This window comes from Phoxinus phoxinus (genome assembly GCF_949152265.1).
Source record: "Phoxinus phoxinus genome assembly, chromosome: 14".
NCBI lineage: Eukaryota > Metazoa > Chordata > Actinopteri > Cypriniformes > Leuciscidae > Phoxinus > Phoxinus phoxinus.
The window spans coordinates 2,320,313-2,342,389 of NC_136889.1; the positions used below are offsets into that span (position 1 = coordinate 2,320,313).

At 40.7% G+C, this 22,077-nt stretch overlaps 1 protein-coding gene across 3 annotated transcripts in view; it reads left to right on the forward strand.

Moving 5' to 3' along the window:
• The window catches only part of b3galnt2 (beta-1,3-N-acetylgalactosaminyltransferase 2), a 64,258-nt gene extending 42,697 nt beyond the window's left edge, over positions 1-21,561 (forward strand). The window contains exons 4-13 of one of the 3 annotated variants that reach the window (XR_013800342.1): positions 5,610-5,803; positions 11,654-11,749; positions 12,699-12,809; positions 13,340-13,418; positions 14,264-14,447; positions 15,693-15,830; positions 16,559-16,590; positions 16,699-16,858; positions 17,253-17,309; positions 21,011-21,561. Coding sequence is in view for 2 of the 3 variants with exons in the window: in XM_079636314.1 (XP_079492440.1) it covers positions 5,610-5,803; positions 11,654-11,749; positions 12,699-12,809; positions 13,340-13,418; positions 14,264-14,447; positions 15,693-15,830; positions 16,699-16,858; positions 17,253-17,309; positions 21,011-21,139 (1,148 nt within the window). In the remaining variant the exon portion in view is untranslated. The remainder of the gene's footprint in view (positions 1-5,609; positions 5,804-11,653; positions 11,750-12,698; positions 12,810-13,339; positions 13,419-14,263; positions 14,448-15,692; positions 15,831-16,558; positions 16,591-16,698; positions 16,859-17,252; positions 17,310-21,010) is intronic. The other 2 variants (XM_079636314.1, XM_079636313.1) reach the window with 2 other exon arrangements.
• Positions 21,562-22,077: the final 516 nt, after the last annotated feature.

The following is a 22,077-nucleotide window of genomic DNA, read 5'->3' on the forward strand; positions in this document are numbered from 1 at the left end:
ACATGCAATAGAAAGTCACTCTGTGTGCATCTCACAACAGTTCCTATACGAGCGACTTATAGATTATCATGACAGAATATGCTAATTGAAGATATTAACTCCACATCAGCAACATAAACTCATCAACTAACCTTTCAGAGACGTCCTGTTGCTTCTACATGTTGTCTCTTCTTCTTGAGTCTCTCCATCTTTGTCTGACTCCGTTTTAACATTAAAGGCAGAACAGTTTCTGTCATTTTAGTGTGTGTGTGTGTGTGTGAGATAATCGCAGCTGCTAACACACACGAGCTCTTATTTTGGCGAAGTTTTATATTCATAAGACAAAAATAACTCAAAAGAAACCCTCCAATATTACCTTTTATAAAACTGATCTAACAATATACTTTGAAACTCTTTCAAACATGAGATCACAAAACAAAAAGCTTATAAAAACAATACAAATTTTAAAGCTTTTCAAATACATATAACTGCCTTGATATTATAAACTTTTATTTTTGTATTTATCATATTTTTATTATTGTTATATTCATTTTATACTTTAGTTGATGTTATTCTCTGGTTAAACATTTTGAGCTGTATTTACAATGCTTTGTATTCATCTTATTTTTTATTGCATTGTACTTGAAATGTCTATAATTGAACTAACTAAATGAAAAATAAAAAAAACACACGCGCTCTTGAAACCCCGCCCTCTGCAGCAGCTCATTTGCATTTAAAGGGCCAGACACAAAACGGTGTGTTTTTGCAAACCCTCAAATAGTGACAACTTTAACATGCTATATAAAAATATCTGTGGGGTATTTTGTGCTAAAACTTCACATACACACTCTGGGGACATCAGAGACTTATTTTATATATTGTGAAAAGGGCATTATACCCCCCCTTTAAAATACCCTTCATAAAATCTGCACAAACCCCTGAAAAATGACGAGTTAGAATTTTCGGAATGTTCACTTTTCGGAATTTTCAAATTCGAAAAAGTCACACTTGTTCTTTGTCTGTGGAACATGAAAGAGAATTTTAAAAGTAGCAACTTCTGTAAGGATATTCCTGTAGCTCAAACACTACAGCATGTATGAATGTGAAAATGTAAATGATGATGGTGAATAATGTTATCATGCAGTGGCTGTAAGATGGTGTGATCTTTACTCCGTTCTGAAGAGCGTGACGGTGTGTGAGTTTCAGAGCGGGGATTGGTGATGCGTTATGCTAATGTGTGAGAATATCCTGTGTGTCTAAAAGCTTTTCAACACATCTGTGCTTCTGCCTCTCGTCTGCGCCGGCTTTAATTGGCTTCCGTCTCAAGGACGAGGAAGCGGCGAGTCTGGAGCTGGAGCGAGCGGCTCGTTTCTCCATAAACGACTGCGTTCTTCCAATTGATCTCCTGGGTAATAAATGGCCGCTTTCTAATTAAGCCGAGCAGCGAGTCTCTTAAAGTGCTGATGTGTGTATTATTGTGCAGCGGCGTGTGAACACCTCCACAGGCTTTATCTTTAACCCTTCTGCTGCTTATTTGTTTGTTTAATGATTGTTGTCACGTGATAAAATGAATGTGTTTTTGCATTTTAATCAAGACTATTAAAAGACAAATGAAAGCATGAGAATTATGTTGTGAGCATAAAAGGTAAACGGAGGATTTGTCGAGGTCTGTGCGTTCATCAGGTGCATTCTGGGATGCTTTAATACGCTTATTGAGGAGGAACATGTGTGATGAACAGCGGATGATGCTTTACACTACATCTCACACTTTAAAAATTAACTAATAATATGAACCATAGTAATAATAATAAATAAAAGCAATAATAATTCAAAGTAATAAATGTAATTCATATTATTAATCATTTTTATTTAAATATTATATATTTTATTATTATTATTATCATTGTTGTTATTACCAACAAAAATAATAATGTTAATTATAATATTGATATTAATAGAGAAATTATTTAAATTAAAATATAATTGAATATTTATAATATAATATATATATATTAGTATTTTATATTTAAATGCTTTTTTATTAGGGGCCAAGCACTGAAGGTGCGGGCACCTATTGTATCTGTTCCCGTTCTTATTCTGCTTCTTTTTCTTTTTCTTTTTCTTTTTCTTTTTTTTCTTCCGACTGGGCGTCTATGGCAGCCTATAGAACCGTTTGCGGGAAACTTATGAAAATTGGCAGAGTGATAGAGGACAGCCTGAACTATCACCATAGCAAATTTGGAGTCTCCAACTTATTCCCTCTAGCGCCACCAGCTGTCCAAAGTTTCACTCATGTTTATGCTAATAACTTTTGAACCACAAGGGCTAGAAACAAAATTCTTTTTTCCTCTGATTCCTGAGCTCATGACGATTCGACTGCACCCTATGACGTCATTTTCCGTCATAATAGTTTTTCCGCCATTTTGAATTTTCTGAAAAACCTACTTTTTCGAACTCCTCCTAGGCCGTTGCTCCGAATTTCACGAAAATTGAACCAGATCATCTCCAGACCTTGACGACCAAAAGTTATGGAATTCAAGTTGATTCGAATTACCGTTCTCGAATACCGCGCAAATAAATTTTACGTAGCGCTTGCGAAAACAGACGTAAGGCCGTATCTCCACAACGCTTTATCGGATTCAGGCCAAATTTGGTACATGTCATCACAAGCATGACCTGAGGCTACATGCTGCGTTTCGGCGCAGCGCCACCTACTGGTCCGGAGATATGAAGAATTTATGTTTTTGCTTATAACTTCTGAACGGTTTGTCCAAAAATCACAACAGTGGTCTCGTTAGATTCAGGGCGTCGTGCTGAGTTGACTGATATCCAATTTTCCCATATCGGCCATTTTGGCTGTCGGCCATTTTGAATTATGTGCTAAAATGCTGTATTTTATGAACGCATGAACGTATCGTTACGAAACTCAGTATGGGTCATCAGTACAACGCCCTAAAGGTACTCAAAAATTTATGAGACAGCGCCACCTTTTGGTCAAAAGTTATAATGAAATTTCCAAAAATGCTAATAACTTTTGAATAAATTTGCCTATAGTAATGACACTGATCTCAATAGATTCCTTGGGTTATGCTGAAAACATAGATACCAATTTTGCCATAGTCAGTCAAACTTCCTGTCCGCCATCTTTATTTTCTTTTAAAACCTACTTTTTCGAACTCCTCCTAGACCGAAGGTCCGATTTTCACCAAAATCGGTTCGTGTCATCTCCAGACCGTGCCGAGTAAAAGTTATGGATTTCGTGTCGATAGACAAAACCGTTTTTGTATACCGAAGATGCAAAGTTGAGGCATGATGCCAAAATGACTATTCAGGCTTTATATCTGCAATGCCTTGACATATTGACACCAAACTTTGTATGTGTCATTGTCACTTCACTCTGACCACATCACATCAGTTTCGTAATTGCGCCACCTATTGGTCGAAAGTGATAATCATATTTTTAGTTATTGTATGTGATTTTTCAACCATTTTGCCAAAATTCATCTTTAAATGTCTTCAATTGCTCCTTGCTGCAGTTGGTCACACACTCCCAGCCACTTTGGCATGTCTTGTCGTCTTGCTTGCGCTTGGCCCCGGTGATTGCTGCTTGCAGCTATATTTACAATTATTATTGGTAATAGCAAAATTAATAAAATGTATTATTAATATTAATGAAAAGTATTATTAGGGGCCAAGCACTGAAGGTGCGGGCACCTATTGTATCTGTTCCCGTTCTTATTCTTCTTTTTCTTTTTTTTCTTTTTCTTCCGACTGGGCGTCTATGGCAGCCTATAGAACCGTTTGCGGGAAACTTATGAAAATTGGCACAGTGATCGAGGACAGCCTGAACTATCACCATAGCAAATTTGGAGTCTCCAACTCATTCCCTCTAGCGCCACCAGCTGTCCAAAGTTTCACTCATGTTTATGCTAATAACTTTTGAACCACAAGGGCTAGAAACAAAATTCTTTTATCCTCTGATTCCTGAGCTCATGACGATTCGACTGCACTCTATGACGTCATTTTCCGTCATAATAGTTTTCCCGCCATTTTGAATTTTCCGAAAAACCTACTTTTTCGAACTCCTCCTAGGCCGTTGCTCCGAATTTCACGAAAAATGAACCAGATCATCTCCAGACCTTGACGACCAAAAGTTATGGAATTCAAGTTGATTCGAATTACCGTTCTCAAATACCGCGCAAATAAATTGTACGTAGCGCTTGCGAAAACAGACGTAAGGCCGTATCTCCACAACGCTTTATCGGATTCAGGCCAAATTTGGTACATGTCATCACAAGCATGACCTGAGGCTACATGCTGCGTTTCGGCGCAGCGCCACCTACTGGTCCGGAGATATGAAGAATTTATGTTTTTGCTTATAACTTCTTAACGGTTTGTCCAAAAATCACAAAAGTGGTCTCGTTAGATTCAGGGCGTCGTGTTGAGTTGACTGATATCCAATTTTCCCATATCGGCCATTTTGGCTATCGGCCATTTTGAATTATGTGCTAAAATGCTGTATTTTATGAACGCATGAACGTATTGTTACGAAACTCAGTATGGGTCATCAGTACAACGCCCTAAAGGTACTCAAAAATTTATGAGACAGCGCCACCTTTTGGTCAAAAGTTATAATGAAATTTCCAAAAATGCTAATAACTTTTGAATATATTTGCCTATAGTAATGACACTGATCTCAATAGATTCCTTGGGTTATGCTGAAAACATAGATACCAATTTTGCCATAGTCAGCCAAACTTCCTGTCCGCCATCTTTATTTTCTTTTAAAACCTACTTTTTCGAACTCCTCCTAGACCGAACGTCCGATTTTCACCAAAATCGGATCGTGTCATCTCCAGACTGTGCCGAGTAAAAGTTATGGATTTCGTGTCGATAGACGAAACCGTTTTCGTATACCGCAGTGGCAAAGTTGAGGCATGATGCCAAAATGACTATTCAGGCTTTATATCTGCAATGCCTTGACATATTGACACCAAACTTTGTATGTGTCATTGTCACTTCACTCTGACCACATCACATCAGTTTCGTAACTGCGCCACCTATTGGTCGAAAGTGATAATCATATTTTTAGTTATTGTATGTGATTTTTCAACCATTTTGCCAAAATTCATCTTCAAATGTCTTTAATTGCTCCTTGCTGCAGTGGGTCTCACACTCCCAGCCACTTTGGCATGTCTTGTCGTCTTGCTTGCGCTTGGCCCCGGTGATTGCTGCTTGCAGCTATATTTAATATTAATAACATAAACATCAATATTAAATATAGTAACATTTTAAATACAAATATAAATGAATAATAGTATAATTATTATATTAGTGAAATTAGTAACATTAAAATGTAATTGAATACGAAGTTATTTTTATAATTATTATTATTCAATTACCGGTATATTTTAATTCAAATCATTATTTAATAAAGATAACAATAATAGTATTGTACGGTACTAAAAATATATATCCATTCATTATCAAATTAAACCATCATTACTATTAATATTATTTTTATTATTATCAATGATTTAATTTTTCTAAGGAGTTGACATCTTCCTGCTAGAGTGATCTCAGGCGTTTAACCCTTGAATGATCGAGCTGATTCCTGATCTGTGTTTCAGTGTCGGATGAGGAGACGTCCATCTTGAGTGTTCCCGAGGGCTCCGCGCTGGTGCCGTGTGACGTGTCTGCGCTCAGTCTGGACTTCAAGGTCCTTCACTCTGTGGTCATCACTCAGCTCGGCGTCTTTCCCAACGGCCCGAGACACGAGTTCACCGGGAACGTCACCGTCCGGCTGCTCCAGGTGGACCAAGAGGTACGAACACAGGCGTCAGTGTCTCACGAATATAATAGTGCGTTCAAGTCATCTCGTAAAGATCGTATTTGCATATACACACATGAGCGCCACAACAATGTCGTAAATGCGAGTGGGAAGCTTGGGATTTTCTTTAATGGTGCTTTCATGTCCTTCTGGGAAGTCGTGTTTACGACGGCATTGCGTTCAAGTCACTTCGGAGTAAAATCTGGAATCTGAGGGAGCAAAAAAAATCGAAACATTGAGAAAATGAGAGAGCTCCAACTCGTAAGCACGACTTCCCACCTCGTAAGCACGACTTCCCACCTCGTAAGCACGACTTCCCACCTCGTAAGCACGACTTCCCACCTCGTAAGCACGACTTCCCACCTCGTAAGCACGACTTCCCACCTCGTAAGCACGACTTCCCACCTCGTAAGCACGACTTCCCACCTCGTAAGCACGACTTCCCACCTCGTAAGCACGACTTCCCACCTCGTAAGCACGACTTCCCGCCTCGTAAGCACGACTTCCCGCCTCGTAAGCACGACTTCCCGCCTCGTAAGCACGACTTCCCGCCTCGTAAACACGACTTCCCGCCTCGTAAACCCGCCTTCCCGCCTCGTAAACCCGCCTTCCCGCCTCGTAAACCCGCCTTCCCGCCTCGTAAACCCGCCTTCCCGCCTCGTAAACCCGCCTTCCCGCCTCGTAAACCCGCCTTCCCGCCTCGTAAACCCGCCTTCCCACCTCGTAAACCCGCCTTCCCACCTCGTAAACCCGCCTTTCTCAACTCGTAAACACGACTTCCCACCTCGTAAGCACGACTTCCCACCTCGTAAGCACGACTTCCCGCCTCGTAAGCACGACTTCCCGCCTCGTAAGCACGACTTCCCGCCTCGTAAGCACGACTTCCCGCCTCGTAAGCACGACTTCCCGCCTCGTAAGCACGACTTCCCGCCTCGTAAGCACGACTTCCCGCCTCGTAAACACGACTTCCCGCCTCGTAAACCCGCCTTCCCGCCTCGTAAACCCGCCTTCCCGCCTCGTAAACCCGCCTTCCCGCCTCGTAAACCCGCCTTCCCGCCTCGTAAACCCGCCTTCCCGCCTCGTAAACCCGCCTTCCCGCCTCGTAAACCCGCCTTCCCGCCTCGTAAACCCGCCTTCCCGCCTCGTAAACCCGCCTTCCCGCCTCGTAAACCCGCCTTCCCGCCTCGTAAACCCGCCTTCCCACCTCGTAAACCCGCCTTCCCACCTCGTAAACACGCCTTCCCAACTCGTAAACCCGCCTTCCCACCTCGTAAACCCGACTTCCCAACTCGTAAACACGACTTCCCACCTCGTAAACACGACTTCCCACCTCGTAAACACGACTTCCCACCTCGTAAACCCGACTTCCCACCTCGTAAACCCGCCTTCCCACCTCGTAAACCCGCCTTTCTCAACTCGTAAACACGCCTTTCTCAACTCGTAAACACGCCTTCCCAACTCGTAAACACGCCTTCCCACCTCGTAAACACGACTTCCCAACTCGTAAACACGACTTCCCAACTCGTAAACACGACTTCCCACCTCGTAAACACGACTTCCCACCTCGTAAACACGACTTCCCAACTCGTAAACACGACTTCCCACCTCGTAAACACGACTTCCCACCTCGTAAACACGACTTCCCACCTCGTAAACCCGACTTCCCACCTCGTAAACCCGCCTTCCCACCTCGTAAACCCGCCTTTCTCAACTCGTAAACACGCCTTTCTCAACTCGTAAACACGCCTTCCCAACTCGTAAACACGCCTTCCCACCTCGTAAACACGACTTCCCAACTCGTAAACACGACTTCCCAACTCGTAAACACGACTTCCCACCTCGTAAACACGACTTCCCACCTCGTAAACACGACTTCCCACCTCGTAAACACGACTTCCCACCTCGTAAACCCGCCTTCCCACCTCGTAATCACGACTTCCCAACTCGTAAACACGACTTCCCACCTCGTAAACACGACTTCCCACCTCGTAAACACGACTTCCCAACTCGTAAACACGACTTCCCACCTCGTAAACACGACTTCCCACCTCGTAAACACGACTTCCCACCTCGTAAACACGACTTCCCACCTCGTAAACCCGCCTTCCCACCTCGTAAACACGCCTTTCTCAACTCGTAAACACGCCTTTCTCAACTCGTAAACACGCCTTTCTCAACTCGTAAACACGCCTTTCTCAACTCGTAAACACGCCTTTCTCAACTCGTAAACACGCCTTCCCAACTCGTAAACACGCCTTCCCGACTCGTAAACACGCCTTCCCGACTCGTAAACACGCCTTCCCGACTCGTAAACACGCCTTCCCGACTCGTAACTCGTATTTAAAAACGTTGACGTAAGTTTTGTCATGTGACGCATATTGTACCAATAGATATTGATGTTTATAGCGGTATTTGCCTGTTATGTGCTGTTGACTTTCACACAGTTGCTAAAATATGTTACTTTGCACTCTGTTCATATCACAGTCCTGCAAAGATGAGCAGTTTTAGCGTTTTAGACCAAACATAATGATGAGTGAGTGCGACCTGGACGATCAGTGAATGCTGAGATATTCTGATAAATAAAATGATCCTGTCAGAAGAATTGACCCTTCGCAGGGAGCTTGATTGACAGGTGATCTGACCAATCATACTTCGCCATCCGCCATTTTGTCCGCCAAAGCAGTCAGGAGAGCTAGGCCCTGTCCCAAATGGCGCACTTGATGTGGACTTTCGGTCTCGTGGACTTAAATTGCGCGTGCTCGCTGAGTCTACGAGTCCGTAGGCCGTCCCATTCATCATTTTAACGCTCTGAAGTGTGCTCAGCAGCGCCCCCCTTGTACCCTTGAAGCGGTCTTCCGCGAAGCCCGCATGGATGCAGGCTTCACGCACTTTAACTACCCAGGAATCCTTGCGAATTTGCGAAAGGCCAATCAGACAACGAATGGGAGGAGCTTTGACTCATGTTAACATGGATGAGAAGAAAATATTTAAGTGTAAATATCATTATTTTTATAACCTATGTGTACATTTTGCCAGTTATTACCTACAGTTTATACAAACATTATGGTCATCAACCAGTGGTTGATGTCTCAAACATAAATATAAATATATATTTATATTTAATATAAACATAATAGCGCACTGAATAATAGGCTACGATCGCATTATGCTTAATTAAATAAATATAACCGAATGTCAGGGCTTTACTGAGTCATATGTAAATGTAGAAATATAATATTTAAACAACAACCGGACTGTCTTCCTATTTCCGGCGTGGCGATCGAGTCTGTCCCAAAAATACCTCTCAATGTGCCCTCGTGCACTCGTGCCAAGGGCCCTATAAGTCTGCACTACATGACGTCACCAAAGTGTAGACTCTGAGGAAGTCCACAAGTCCGGAGTGTGCCATTTGGGACAGGGCCCTAGTAGATTAACATGAGGATTTGAGCTTGAGAAGCGGAGTGTACTGACGTCTTTCCGCGGTTAAAACAACATTCCTTCTGATGTTCATTCATGTTTATTTGATGCTATAAATGAACTAGAAGGAAGAGATGATCGGTTCACGAGCGGCTTTAACTGAGGCGACACAGCGATCTGACACACACATTAAAGAGCCACAAAACGGTATTTATTGTTTACATTTCTTTTAAAAAATGACCAAATTTGAAAGGTGAGACTTTGTTTAATATCAAAAGTAAGCTGGTCTGTGTCTGTCAGTGTGTTGTCAGTGTCCTCTCTGCTCCGCGTGTGTTTTTCACTGCGTGACAACATGGTGTGTGTGAGAGCGGTGTAGCTTGTCGGCATAGTGACAGTAACTAAGGGGGCGGGTCGCGCGATAACTTTATTATTTATTTTCCGTCTGTATCATCTCAGTGAGCTTTTACGCATGCGCAGTAAAGGTGAATTTAACGTTTTCAGGTGTGGACGGAGATCGCTTTCAAACGAAATGTCGTTTTCAAACGTATCCGGATCAACGTAGTCGACGTAGCCCTACTTCTCAACTGGGACCCAATATCAATATCATTGTACAAATTAGAATAGACCCGTGACCCATTTCTGTGTCTCGACCCCCCGGTTGCTGTAAAATATGCAGAGAACAGTCATCTTGCATGAAACTCGGATTGCACTTTATAAAGTCACTCAATTAGTTCTTGCCACCGGAGGAACCTAAAATATCCCGCTGGCTTTTTAAGGTGAGTTTTCATCATTCCCCGCTAGACATTACTCATCTATGTGATAAATGTGCTGGAGAAGTCAAGCGGCCACAAGCTGGAGAGATAAATGCGTGGAGAGCAGATTCAATGAAGTCTCTCTGATCTCGCGGTGGACGGGCGAGAGGTCGGCGGATCTGCGTGATCCAATCACACGCCGCATAATTCCATAATTAAACACATTTCCACGCTTTCTCGAAGTCTACAGACTAACACACACGAGAGCTGCTGATGCGAGAACACTGATCTGGAGTCTGTAATGCAAATGACAGAATTCAACAAGTCGTATTTTACCAATATGTTCAATAATGTTGTCCCATTCAAAATTATTACAGCTTGTTTTGAATTATTCATACATTTCCAGTCTTTAAAGTCGTTGGTTTGTTCTTGGCCTTTGGCAATTTGACCATCGTTCTCTTGACTGTGGTATTAATAAACTTTATAAATCACGGTTCCTTAATGCTGTTATCGGATCAAACTATGATATTTAGAAGTTATAAACAGCAGCTAATGCACTGATGGATTATAGTCCCTCAATATTGACTGTTATACTTGATATAATTATACTGGTCATATAATGTTTTGATAAATTCAGTTCAAACTGAGTTGTGGGGTTTTTCAACTATTGACACTTTTATGTACAGGGGTTTATTTTAATTAAAACAAACAGATTTAGATTTAGATCTTTAAAAAATGTGTCATTTGAAGGTCACAGTAAAACTTGATTATTATTATTTTTAATCATGACTTGCAAAATGCATTTTTTTTTTTTTTTACTCTCTTCCAAGACCCAGATGTTCACTCTTAAAATATGAAAACCTGTTATGAAAACATAATCCTATTCTAAAACATCATAATCTTGATTAAAAAATAAAGAGATAAAAGGTGAAACTAATATATTATATAGACTCAAAGTGAGACATTTCAAGCCTTTATTTGTTTTAATTTTGATGATTATGGCTTACAGCTTATGAAAACCCCAAATTCAAAATGAGAATATTATGAAGAGGTTTTCATAAGCTGTAAGCCATAATCATCAAAATTATAACAAATAAAGGCTTGAAATATCTCACTTTGTATGTAATGAGTCTATATAATATATTAGTTTCACCTTGACAAAATATGAACGTATGAAAAATATGAACATCGATCATAAAAGTATATTTATATTTTAAAATGTGACATGATCATCTTAAATTAAACAAATATATACGTCATGTATATATATTTATCTAAAACCTTTTTTATATCAGTTAAATTATGCAAAATTTTAAGTGTATTATTTATGTGCATTTATGATATATATAAAATAGCCTTAAGACAAAAAGCCTGCCATTATAATCTTAATGTCATCACCGCCATGGAATTTCACACTAAATGCATAATGTGTGATGTGATGAAATGAGAGTCGCACCAGAAGAGGAAGAGGAAGATGAAGAGGTTGTAAGACGTGTCGTCTGGAGGATGATGAAGATGAGGAGCAGAAATCACATTGACTCGTGTGTGTGTGTGTGTGTGTGTGTGTGTCAGTTTATTCAGAGAGTGTTGCCCTTTCAGCTGTGCAAATATGCTCTGTTTTTTCTTTGTGTGTGTGTGTGTGTGTGTGTGTGTGTGTGTGTGTGTGTGTGTGCAGGAGGCGGTGGTGAGTGCTCGCTTCAGCACACTGAGTCCAGGATCACGAGTGGGTGGGATGTTCTACAAGCCCGTGGAGCAGTTCATTCTGCCCAAGGTGACGCGTCCAGTCATCATTCACTCCAGCATCTGTAGAAAAACACCTGCATTAGAGAGTTCGTTCACCCGGAAATATAAACTCTGTCAGTAATCACTCTCCTTCATGTTGTTCCCCGTCAGACTTTCCTTCATCTTCTGAACACAAATGAAGATATTAGTGATTAAATCTGAGAGCTGTCTCACTCCTCCAGAGGCTTCTGTTGTAATTTAAACTTGCCGGTCCAGAAAGTTAGTAAAGACAATGTTTAAAATAGTGAACTTTGTATATATTAATGTACGACGGCGAGGCGTGACCCATTAATACCTGACAATGGACACCTCGTCGGGCATTAACCAGCGTATACCATGTTCACTTGCCAAATAACACATTTTTTAAAACATTAGTTTATATTTTAATTAGTTTTACAATCGAAATCTAACAGTTTTAGAACTCCTTTACTAGGTGTCCTACATCACTTTTTAATGGACACCCTGCAGCCAATCAGAATCATGGTATAAGTGAGTGACTACAGCGGCTCAACCTTAAGTTTATCAAGCGACGAGAATACTTTTTGTGCGCAAAAAAACCCCTAAAATAACGACTTCATTCAACTCTTGATGTTCTTCTGTGTTCCTCTGAGTTGAGTGAGTTGTCGTAGTGTAACAGCGCAGCGCTTCTGGGCTGTACGTCAGAACGGAGGCTCACTATTGGCCGACGCTGGTCATGTGTGTGATGCTGGCCAATAGTGAGCCTCCGTTCTGACGTCATTTCATCAAAAAATATCTTAATTTGTGGTCTTACAGGTTTGGAACAACATTAGGGAGTTATTACTGACAGAATTTACATTTTTGGGCGAATTAACCCTTTAATACCTTGATTATAATCGCTTATTAGATTACTCTGAGGCATCAGTGGGTTCCAGAACGCACGCTCGTCTCGTCTCAGTGTCTCTGGTCTTCATCTGCAGGGTTTTGAGGGAACGCTCCTGTGGGAAGCTCAGGATTCGTCCGGTCTGATGTCCGTCAACACTTCGGCGGTGCGTCTGAATAACGGCGGAGGCGTTCTCAAGTTCGGATCTGTGAGCGCAACAGCTTCCTTTCATTTGAATGTATTATAGTAGAAAGTGCACACTGCAAAAATGCTGTTCTTATTTTGTCTTGTTTCCAGTCCAAATATCTAAAAATTCTTAAAGCAAGATGCATTTACTAGATGAGTAAAATACCATAAGATTTTATGTCTTCTTTTCTGGGGGAATTAATCAAAATGAAGTGAGTTTTTGCTTAAAACAAGCGAAATTATCTGCCCATGGGGTAATTCAAACAGAAACAAGACTATTTTTCTCATCCCATTGGCAGATAGTTGTGCTTGTTTTAAGCAAAAACTCCCTAATTTTAATTTATTTCCTCAAATAATATCTTATGGCTTTTTGGTACTTTTTTGCTGAAGAATTGGACTGGAAACAAGACAAAAATACTAAGAAAAGTGTTTTTTCCACTGAAATGCAGAGCTGTTCTGGAGGGTCTTTATTGGCTCAGATCAAGAAGGTTTTGTAGATGTGGCACGAGTCCATCTTCTCATCAGTATGAGGTTATTGTGTGTGTTTCTCAGGTGGAAGATGGCACGCTGCCTCACAGGAGCGCTCTGGGCTTCCCGGGTCTAGCTGGAGGATTCATGTTTTCAGTGTACGGTACGTTGAGGAGAATTATGGAGTGTGTGTGTGTGTGTGTGTGTTTGCGTGTTCTGTGTTATTCAGCCTTGTGCTTTCATGATCAATAACTGAACGTATTGGGATGTAGGAGGATAACTTTGGCAGCTTCTGTAAGATTATTGAAAGAAGTCATTAATTCTGCATTTATTTGAGCAAAAAATGCAGTAAAAATTGTGAAATATTATTACAATTTAAAATAAACCTTTTCTATGTGAGTATATAGTAAAATAAAATGTATTCCTGTGATCAAAGCTGAATTTTCAGTCCTTAGTGTCACATGATCCTTCAGAAATCAGTATAATATGATGACCCTGGACCACAAACCCAGTCTGGAGCCGCACGGGTATATCTGTGGCAATAGCCAACTATACATTGTATGGGTCAAAATTATCAATTTTTCTTTTATGCCAAAAATCATTAGGATATTAAGATCATGTTCCATGAAGATATTTAGTAAATTTCCTACCGTAAATATATAAACATGTATTTTTGTGAGTGAGTGCAGCACAATCGTGGACATAAATGCACAACTTTAAAGGAGATTTTCTCAATGTTTACATTTTTTTGCTCCCTCAGATTCCAGATTTTCAATAGTTGTGTCTCGACCAAATATTGTCCTATCCTAACAAACCACACATCAATGGAAAGATTATTTATTCAGCTTTCATATGATGTATAAATCTTAATTTAAAAAAATTGACCCATGTGACTGTTTTTGTGGTCCAGGGTCACATATGTTGATTTGATGCTCAAGAAACATTTATGATTATTATCAGTTGTGCGGCTTCATATTTTTGTGGAAACTGATGTTTTTTTTCCTCCAGATGTGGAGGTGTTGTCTGAGCTCTTGCGCGGGCGCGCAGGAAGGCAGCGGCGTCGAGTCGATCAGCTGAAACACGAGGACGAAGCCCTGCGGGACGAGAGCCTCAGACACGGAGACATGGTGTTTGTGGACGTGGTGGACACCTACAGGAACGTGCCTTTAAAACTGCTGCAGTTTTATAAGTGGTTAGTGCATTACCCAATCACCTCCCAGACCTCCTTCTCCAGGTATAGATGTGCATATATGCCAGAAATTATAGAACAATGACTTTGCTAGTTATTTAAAGTCCCTTAATACTCACCTTTGATCACCAGAATTACACATTTACCATATTTTCCGGACTATAAGTCGCTCTGGAGTATAAGTCGCATCAGTCAAAAAATGCGTCACGAAGAGGAAAAAAAAACATATATAAGTCGCACTGGACTATAAGTCGCATTTATTTAGAATTGTTTTTCAAAAAATCCAAGACCAAGAACAGACATTTAATCTGGAAAGGTTATTCAGCTCCACAACAGCACACAGAACAACAGCTGAATAGTGTCCGGTGTGTTAGCGTAACACATTAACAGTTATTCAGCTCCACAACAGCACACAGAACAACAGCTGAAGGTGTCTGGTGTGTTAGCGTAACACATTAACAGTTATTCAGCTCCACAATAGCATAAAGAACATATACCTGAGGCTGAATAGGCTAAACTAACATTAGCCAGCGAGTCCAGCAAGTTACCGGTCAGCAAGTTCACCAAGCTCCCGATCTCACTCCTCAACACTGAATACATTGAGTTCTTCCTCGGTGTCGCTTCTGAACAACTCCGCTAACTAGAGCGCCCTGATATACAAGTCGCACCTGACTATAAGTCGCAGGACCAGCCAAACAATGAAAAAAAAGTGTGACTTATAGTCCGGGAAATACGGTAAATGTTTTTACCTTGTAAAAATTCTTCATACCTTAAAATATCTTGAATGTAACTCGACACCTCATTTAGTATACGCGGTTCTATGAATATGCAAATGAGCCCCGCCTCCACTCCCTCACTCACTCGGATCCACTGGTTGACGATCACACGTTGATCTGATTGGTTACAAGGTAGTTTGTGACGTCAGAAACACCAGCGATTTCACACCGTGTTTTTGAGACTGTCTTTGGTTCACTGCAGTTTTAAGCAGAAAATACTCAGCAATGCTGTCGACTTATGAACTTACACATGGTTAGTCTTAAAGCAGATTAAAAACACCACATGGACACATAAACAACATTAAAAACATTATTTTCCTTGTGCTTGTCAGTCAATAAGGGGTTATTATGGTAACTGACAGGTTTTCTTTGTCGGGTCTGAAACTCAGCGTTGTCTTGTGAATCTTCTTCAGTAAAAGCAGATCTGCAGAGGTCAGGGTTTAATAAGCGTGTGCATTCTCCGCTCGCACAGGTCGGTGGGAAACGCTGACTTCAACTTGCTTCTCAAGACTGATGATGATTGTTATATCGACGTGGACGCCGTCCTGATGAAGACGGAGCGCAGACGCCTCACACACACCACCACACACACCAGCCTGTGGTGGGGCAAGTGAGTGAGCCGAACACTTTCTCCTCGCAAATTACTTCACATAATTCATTAGAATAGATGGATATGCAAAGAAATTATAGCGAGCAGAATGAGTCCGGTTATAGATTTGTCTTGAAAAGATTGATTGATAGAAATAAAATTAGGATTCTTTGATGAATAGAAAGTTCAAAAGAACAGCATTCATCTGAAGTAGAAAGCTTTATAACATTACACACGACCGTTCAAAAGTTTGGAGTCAATACGATTTAAGAGATAAAAGAAATCAATACTTTTTTTCAGCAAGGCCAAGGATCAATTATATTGATCAAAAGTTACAGTAAAGACATTTATAATGTTACTAAAGATTCTATTTAAATAAATGAACTTTCTATTCATCAAAGAAACCGTTTTCAACATTGATAATAATCATAAATGTTTCTTGAGCAAAGATGCATTAAATTGATCAAAAGTAAAAAGAAAAAGAAATTGATAAAAATTTACGCGTGTGTGTGCCCGCATGTGTGTGTGCGTGCGTGCGTGCGTGTGTGTGTGTGTGCCCGCATGTGTGTGTGTGTGTGCCCGCATGTGTGTGTGCGTGCGTGCGTGCGTGTGTGTGTGTGTGTGTGCCCGCGTGTGTGTGTGTGTGTGTGTGTGTGCCCGCATGTGTGTGTGTGTGTGTGTGCCCGCGTGTGCGTGCGTGCGTGCGTGCGTGCGTGATAACTGAGTTGTCTGTGGACCGTGTTCTTCAGTTTCCGGCAGAACTGGGCTGTGGATCGAGTGGGTAAGTGGCAGGAACTGGAGTATGCGAGTCCTGCGCGCGCGCGTGTGTGTGTGTGTGTGTGTGTGTGTGTGTGTGATTACTGAGTTGTCTGTGGACTGTGCTCTTCAGTTTCCGGCAGAACTGGGCTGTGGATCGAGTGGGTAAGTGGCAGGAACTGGAGTATGCGAGTCCTGCGTATCCGGCGTTCGCCTGCGGGTCTGGATATGTGGCGTCCCGGGATCTGGTGGAGTGGCTGGCCAGCAACGCACAACATCTGAAAGCTTACCAGGTGCCGTCTCACACTAGATGATGATGAGTTTTCATGACCGTCTTCAAAATACAAAGGGAATGTTTTTTAGAATTACCCAGGATGCAACTATATTATGATAAAGATCCCTATAAACAGAAATCCACGATGACAAAGACACGCGTGACACTATTATCAGTCCGTTCATAAGCGATGCTCTCTTGAAATCAGTGTTTGCAGGATCAGAAATGTCTATAATGATTTCTTTCGCTCTAAATATCACACATTTGTTCTGGACGTTGAGTCTGTAATCGGTTTCTCATTATTATAAAGTCACTGAACCTCGAGGAATGCTGCATTTCTGCCCAGTTCATTCAGATGATGTGTACAGGAGATATTTCCAGTGTTTTTCAGCGTGTGAATGCATGATTCACAGGGAGAAGATGTGAGCATGGGCATTTGGATGGCCGCTGTGGGACCTCGCAAATATCAGGTGAAAAACACCTTCATTTTTAATCTAAATCCACCTTCAGAAAACAACTACTGCCTTAATATGTCAATAATATACATTTATTAAATAAAAAAATATATATACATACAATAATCTATATGGGATCTAAAATGAACGTTCATAGATGTATATTATTAGAGATTATATATATAAATTATTAAATTCATTTTTCAGCTGCACACCTTTAGAAACCAACTACTGCCTTTGTGTATGATATATGATAATATACATATGATCTAAAATAAACGTTAATATATGTATATGAGTATATATATATTATTATGAGTATATATATATATATTATTAGGGCCCAAGCCCTGAAAGGGCGCAGAGCCCTATTGTTCTTCTAAGGGTTTTTTGTTATTCTTCTTCTTCTTCTTCTTCTTTATAATAATTTTTTTTTCAAGGTTTTTGCCACTTTTGGGGGCCTTAACGTGCTCAAAAACTCTTGAAACTTTGCACACTGGTCAGAACCCGCGGCCATTAGAGCCGGACTGAAGCTGGTACCCGGGCGTGGCAGGGGGGCTCGACAGCGCCCCCTGGAACGGGGTCCGAAAACTTGGTCCATAAATCAAACACGCTTGCATGAAATAATATGAAACTCGGTACACTTATAGATCTCATTGGTTCATATATCCTTCATGCTCTGACTTTTTACCCCAGCCCAACAGGAAGTCGGCTATTTGGCGTAGTTTAAAAAACACATGCAATGGAATTTAAAATACTCCTCCTAGACGATTCAACCAATCACCACGAAACTCGGTGTGCATGAACTCAAGACATTGATGATGAAAAGTTGCGAGGGGATTTTTGATATCTCGAACGGTTTGGCCGTGGCGAGGAAACTAATTTATGGCGAATATTGGAAACAGGAAGTGTGTTATAACATCCTCATACATTAACTGATCTTGATGAAACTTCAGCAGTGTGTTCGCTGTAAGAGGCCGATCACATGGATGTGACTATTGTGAGTCAAAGTTATAGCGCCACCAACTGGCAGCAGGAAGTGTGTCACTTTTAAAATGCTTTGAAATCACCCTCTTATTTTTACCCGATTTGCTTCAAACTTCATCTGTATAATGTAAACACACGACAGATGTAGACCTGTGAAAGGATTATTGATATCTTTAATACTGTCGCCATGGCAACGCTTTAAACTTTTATATTCTTTTTGGATGCATTTGAGGCTCTTAACATGCTTCAAATTGCATGAAACTCAACATGCATTTGACATTTATTGTGTAATAGACATGTGCGAAGTTTCAGAAACGGGCGTGGTAAGGGGCTCAGTAGCGCCACCTTTAGTCAAAAATGGGGTATTAGTTTTACCTACAGTAACCAAACTCGGTACGTATATTCTTCTCTTCGATCCGGACAACTTTCTAATTTACAGTCATTAGCTCCGACCAACAGGAAGTCAGATATTTTGGTTTGAATGTGTACTGTTTGGAGCATTTTCCCTCTGCCCCTCTGTGTGTGTGTGTGTGTGTGAGAGGAGGGGGGCTAGTTTAGTTTAACCCTTTCTCTGCTGTGTGCAAAATCTCTGGCACTTTTGAGGGCCTTAACGTGCTCAAACTCTTGAAATTTTGCACAGAGGTCAGAACCCGCGGCCATTAGGGCCAGGCTGAAGCTGGTACCCGGGCGTGGCAGGGGGTCTCGACAGCGCCCCCTGGAATGGGATTCGAACACTTGTCCGTATATCAAACACGCTTGCATGAATTAATATGAAACTCGGTACACTTATAGATTTAATCGGGCCGAACAACTTTCCCTGGGTCAAGTTTTACGCCAGCCCAACAGGAAGTCGGCTATTACGGGTTGATTGGAGAACGCTTGCTCTCGCATTTGAAACACTTCTCCTAGAGAATTCATCCGATGACCACGAAACTCGGTCAGCATGAAGTCAAGACATGGAAGATGATAAATTGCCAGGGGATTTTTGATATCTCGAACGGTTTGGCCGTGGCGAGGAAACAAATTTATGATTAAAAAAGGATGCATAAAGTGTGTTATAACTTAGTTATAGTTTTACCTACAGTTACAAAACTCAGCGTGTATATTGATCTTATCAAGCCGAACAACTTTCTAATTTACAGTCATTAGCTCTGACCAACAGAAAGTCAGATATTGTGGTTTGAATGTGGATTGTGTCTCTCTCTGTCTCTCTGCCATTCTCTGTGTGTGTGTGTGTGTGTGTGTGTGTGTGTGTGTGTGTGTGTGTGTGTGTGTGTGTGTGTGTGATATTTTGGTTGGGTGACAGTTGTAGGTTACAGTTTGACAAGAGTTTATAGTTTAACAAAAGCACAATGTTGTGCTTTATTGCGAGTGTACACAAATATAGAGAAACACTTTGAATGATGTCCTGTGTGAACAAAATGACGGAGTATGTTTTCATGTCTCCATTCGATCGAGCCACACACACACACACACACACACACACACACACAGCATTCCAATCTTGACATCGCAGCATGTTCATTATAGCCTTAATAAAATTTAATAATAAAATAGTCAACCTAACATAAAAAAAATTACACTGCTCTGTTTAAATAGTCAGTTGTACAGTTCGTACCGTTCACAGTAAGCACCGCTCCACTGTGATGTTTCCAAGCATATATATATTATATATATATTATACCGTTCACAGTAAGCACCGCTCCACTGTGATGTTTCCAAGCATATATATATATATATATATATTATATATATATATATATATATATATATATATATATATATATATATATATATATATATATATATATATATATAATTAAAGCTGCAAGCAGCGATGGAGGGCCCAAGCCGGTAGCACCGCCACCCGGTGCCTTTAGTGCAACTAAAGGCACCAGGGTGGCGGTGCCACCGGCTTGGGCCCGCAATCGCTGCTTGCAGCTTTAATTATTATTATAATTTCAAAACCAACTATTGCCTTGATTTTATACAATCAATTATATAAATATAAAATATACTGTAAAAAATGTTGTACTGTTTTTTTATGATGTATATATATTTTTTTGTATTTTTGTTGTTGTATATTTCATGTGTAATTATTTGGCAGTGTTTATTGTAAACACAATCATGCCTATTTTAAGTACTTTAAAACTGAAATTATATATATAAACTAGTACCATGTGACTAAATAGTGCATTAGTCGATCCTGAACACGTGTTGTTGATGTGGAGGGTTTCATCCTTACACTACTCATGCTGACAGTGCAGTTACACGGTTCGTCATTCCTTTAGCAGCTCATATGAATAAGTGGATAAAGCATCTGGCAAACTCAAAGCGATGCATTATTAAAGGTCATTATGCATTGCATTATAAAGGTCTATATTTGACCCGTTCATGCATTAACTGCACACTGTAAAAAGGGTTCAGTTCACTTACTTAAAAAACTAATTGTAAACCAGTTGCCTTAAAATTAAGTAAATAAACATAATGCAAGTTATGTGAACTTGACAATTCCACATTACTTAATTTTTTCGATTAAGCATTATGTTAATTTACATAATAATTCTAAGGTAATGGGTTTCCTCAATTTTTTTACGTTAAGTCAACGGATCTCTTTTTACAGTGTGGGAATCAAACCATGACATTGATGTTGCTGCCGGAGTGTTACAGGATTATAACGGCTTCTAATGTGTGTGTGTTCTGTGTGTGTGTGTGTGTGTGTGTGGCAGGATTCAGGCTGGCTGTGTGAGAAGGAGTGTTTCGTGGACATGTTGTCGTCTCCGCAGCATTCGGCTCAGGAGCTGCGCTCGCTCTGGGACCGGAAGAGGAAGTGTGGCGATCCCTGCGGATGTTCCTGAACACTTTCTCTTCTCGTTCTCAAGAAGCTCCACATTCCCCCGTGATGATAATGTCCACTTGTGCTTTTCTGTCACTGGTCACAGGTTTTGAGGATCCACCAGAAGTACAGGGTTTGTGAAGCGTCAGGGCAGCGCTCCTGTTCTTTATCTGGTCACATGTCTTTCTGTCACTTTGCCTTCTTTATTGCTGCGAGTTCTCGATCACCAAACACAAACCCTTCTCACTGCTTTTAACTGAGCTGGACGCCAAAATTGTTACATTGAAATGTTCATTTATGAACAATAAAAACATTGCAACAGGATGCAAATGTGTGTGTGTGTGACGAATCAGCGTAGAGCAACTTCTTATGGGTCAAACTTAAACACACACAGTGCTATGCATAAGTGAACACACACATGCTAAAGTTATGTTAGAAATAAAAAAATAATCTTTTGGGAATTGATCTTAATGCCTTAATTAAAAAAATTAGGAAAACTCCAACCTTTAAGGGCATTCTTCTTTGTGAATGAATAATGTGTTGTAAATAAATAAATATTCTTCTTTAAAACACAGTGTGCATAAGTCAGCACACCCCTGTGTTAAATCCCCATAGAGGCAGATTTATATTTTTAAAGGCCAGTTATTTCATGGATCTGGGATACTATGATCCTGATTAAGTTCCCTGGGCCTTTGGGATTAAAATATCCGCACATCATCACACACACTTCACCACACCTAGAGATCGGCATGAGGAACTTTCCATAAGATCATCTCTCAATGCAAATCAAACCAGATATTAGCCTAAAGGCCATTGCACACTGAGCCAGAAATTCGCATTCGAAATTTTCGCACGTTACAAAATAAATACGCCCTCACGTTATGTCAATCACGCTTGCACACTGCCTCCGAAACTTTCGTCCGTCAAAAAAAATATCTAAACGGGTTCGATTTTCTGCGT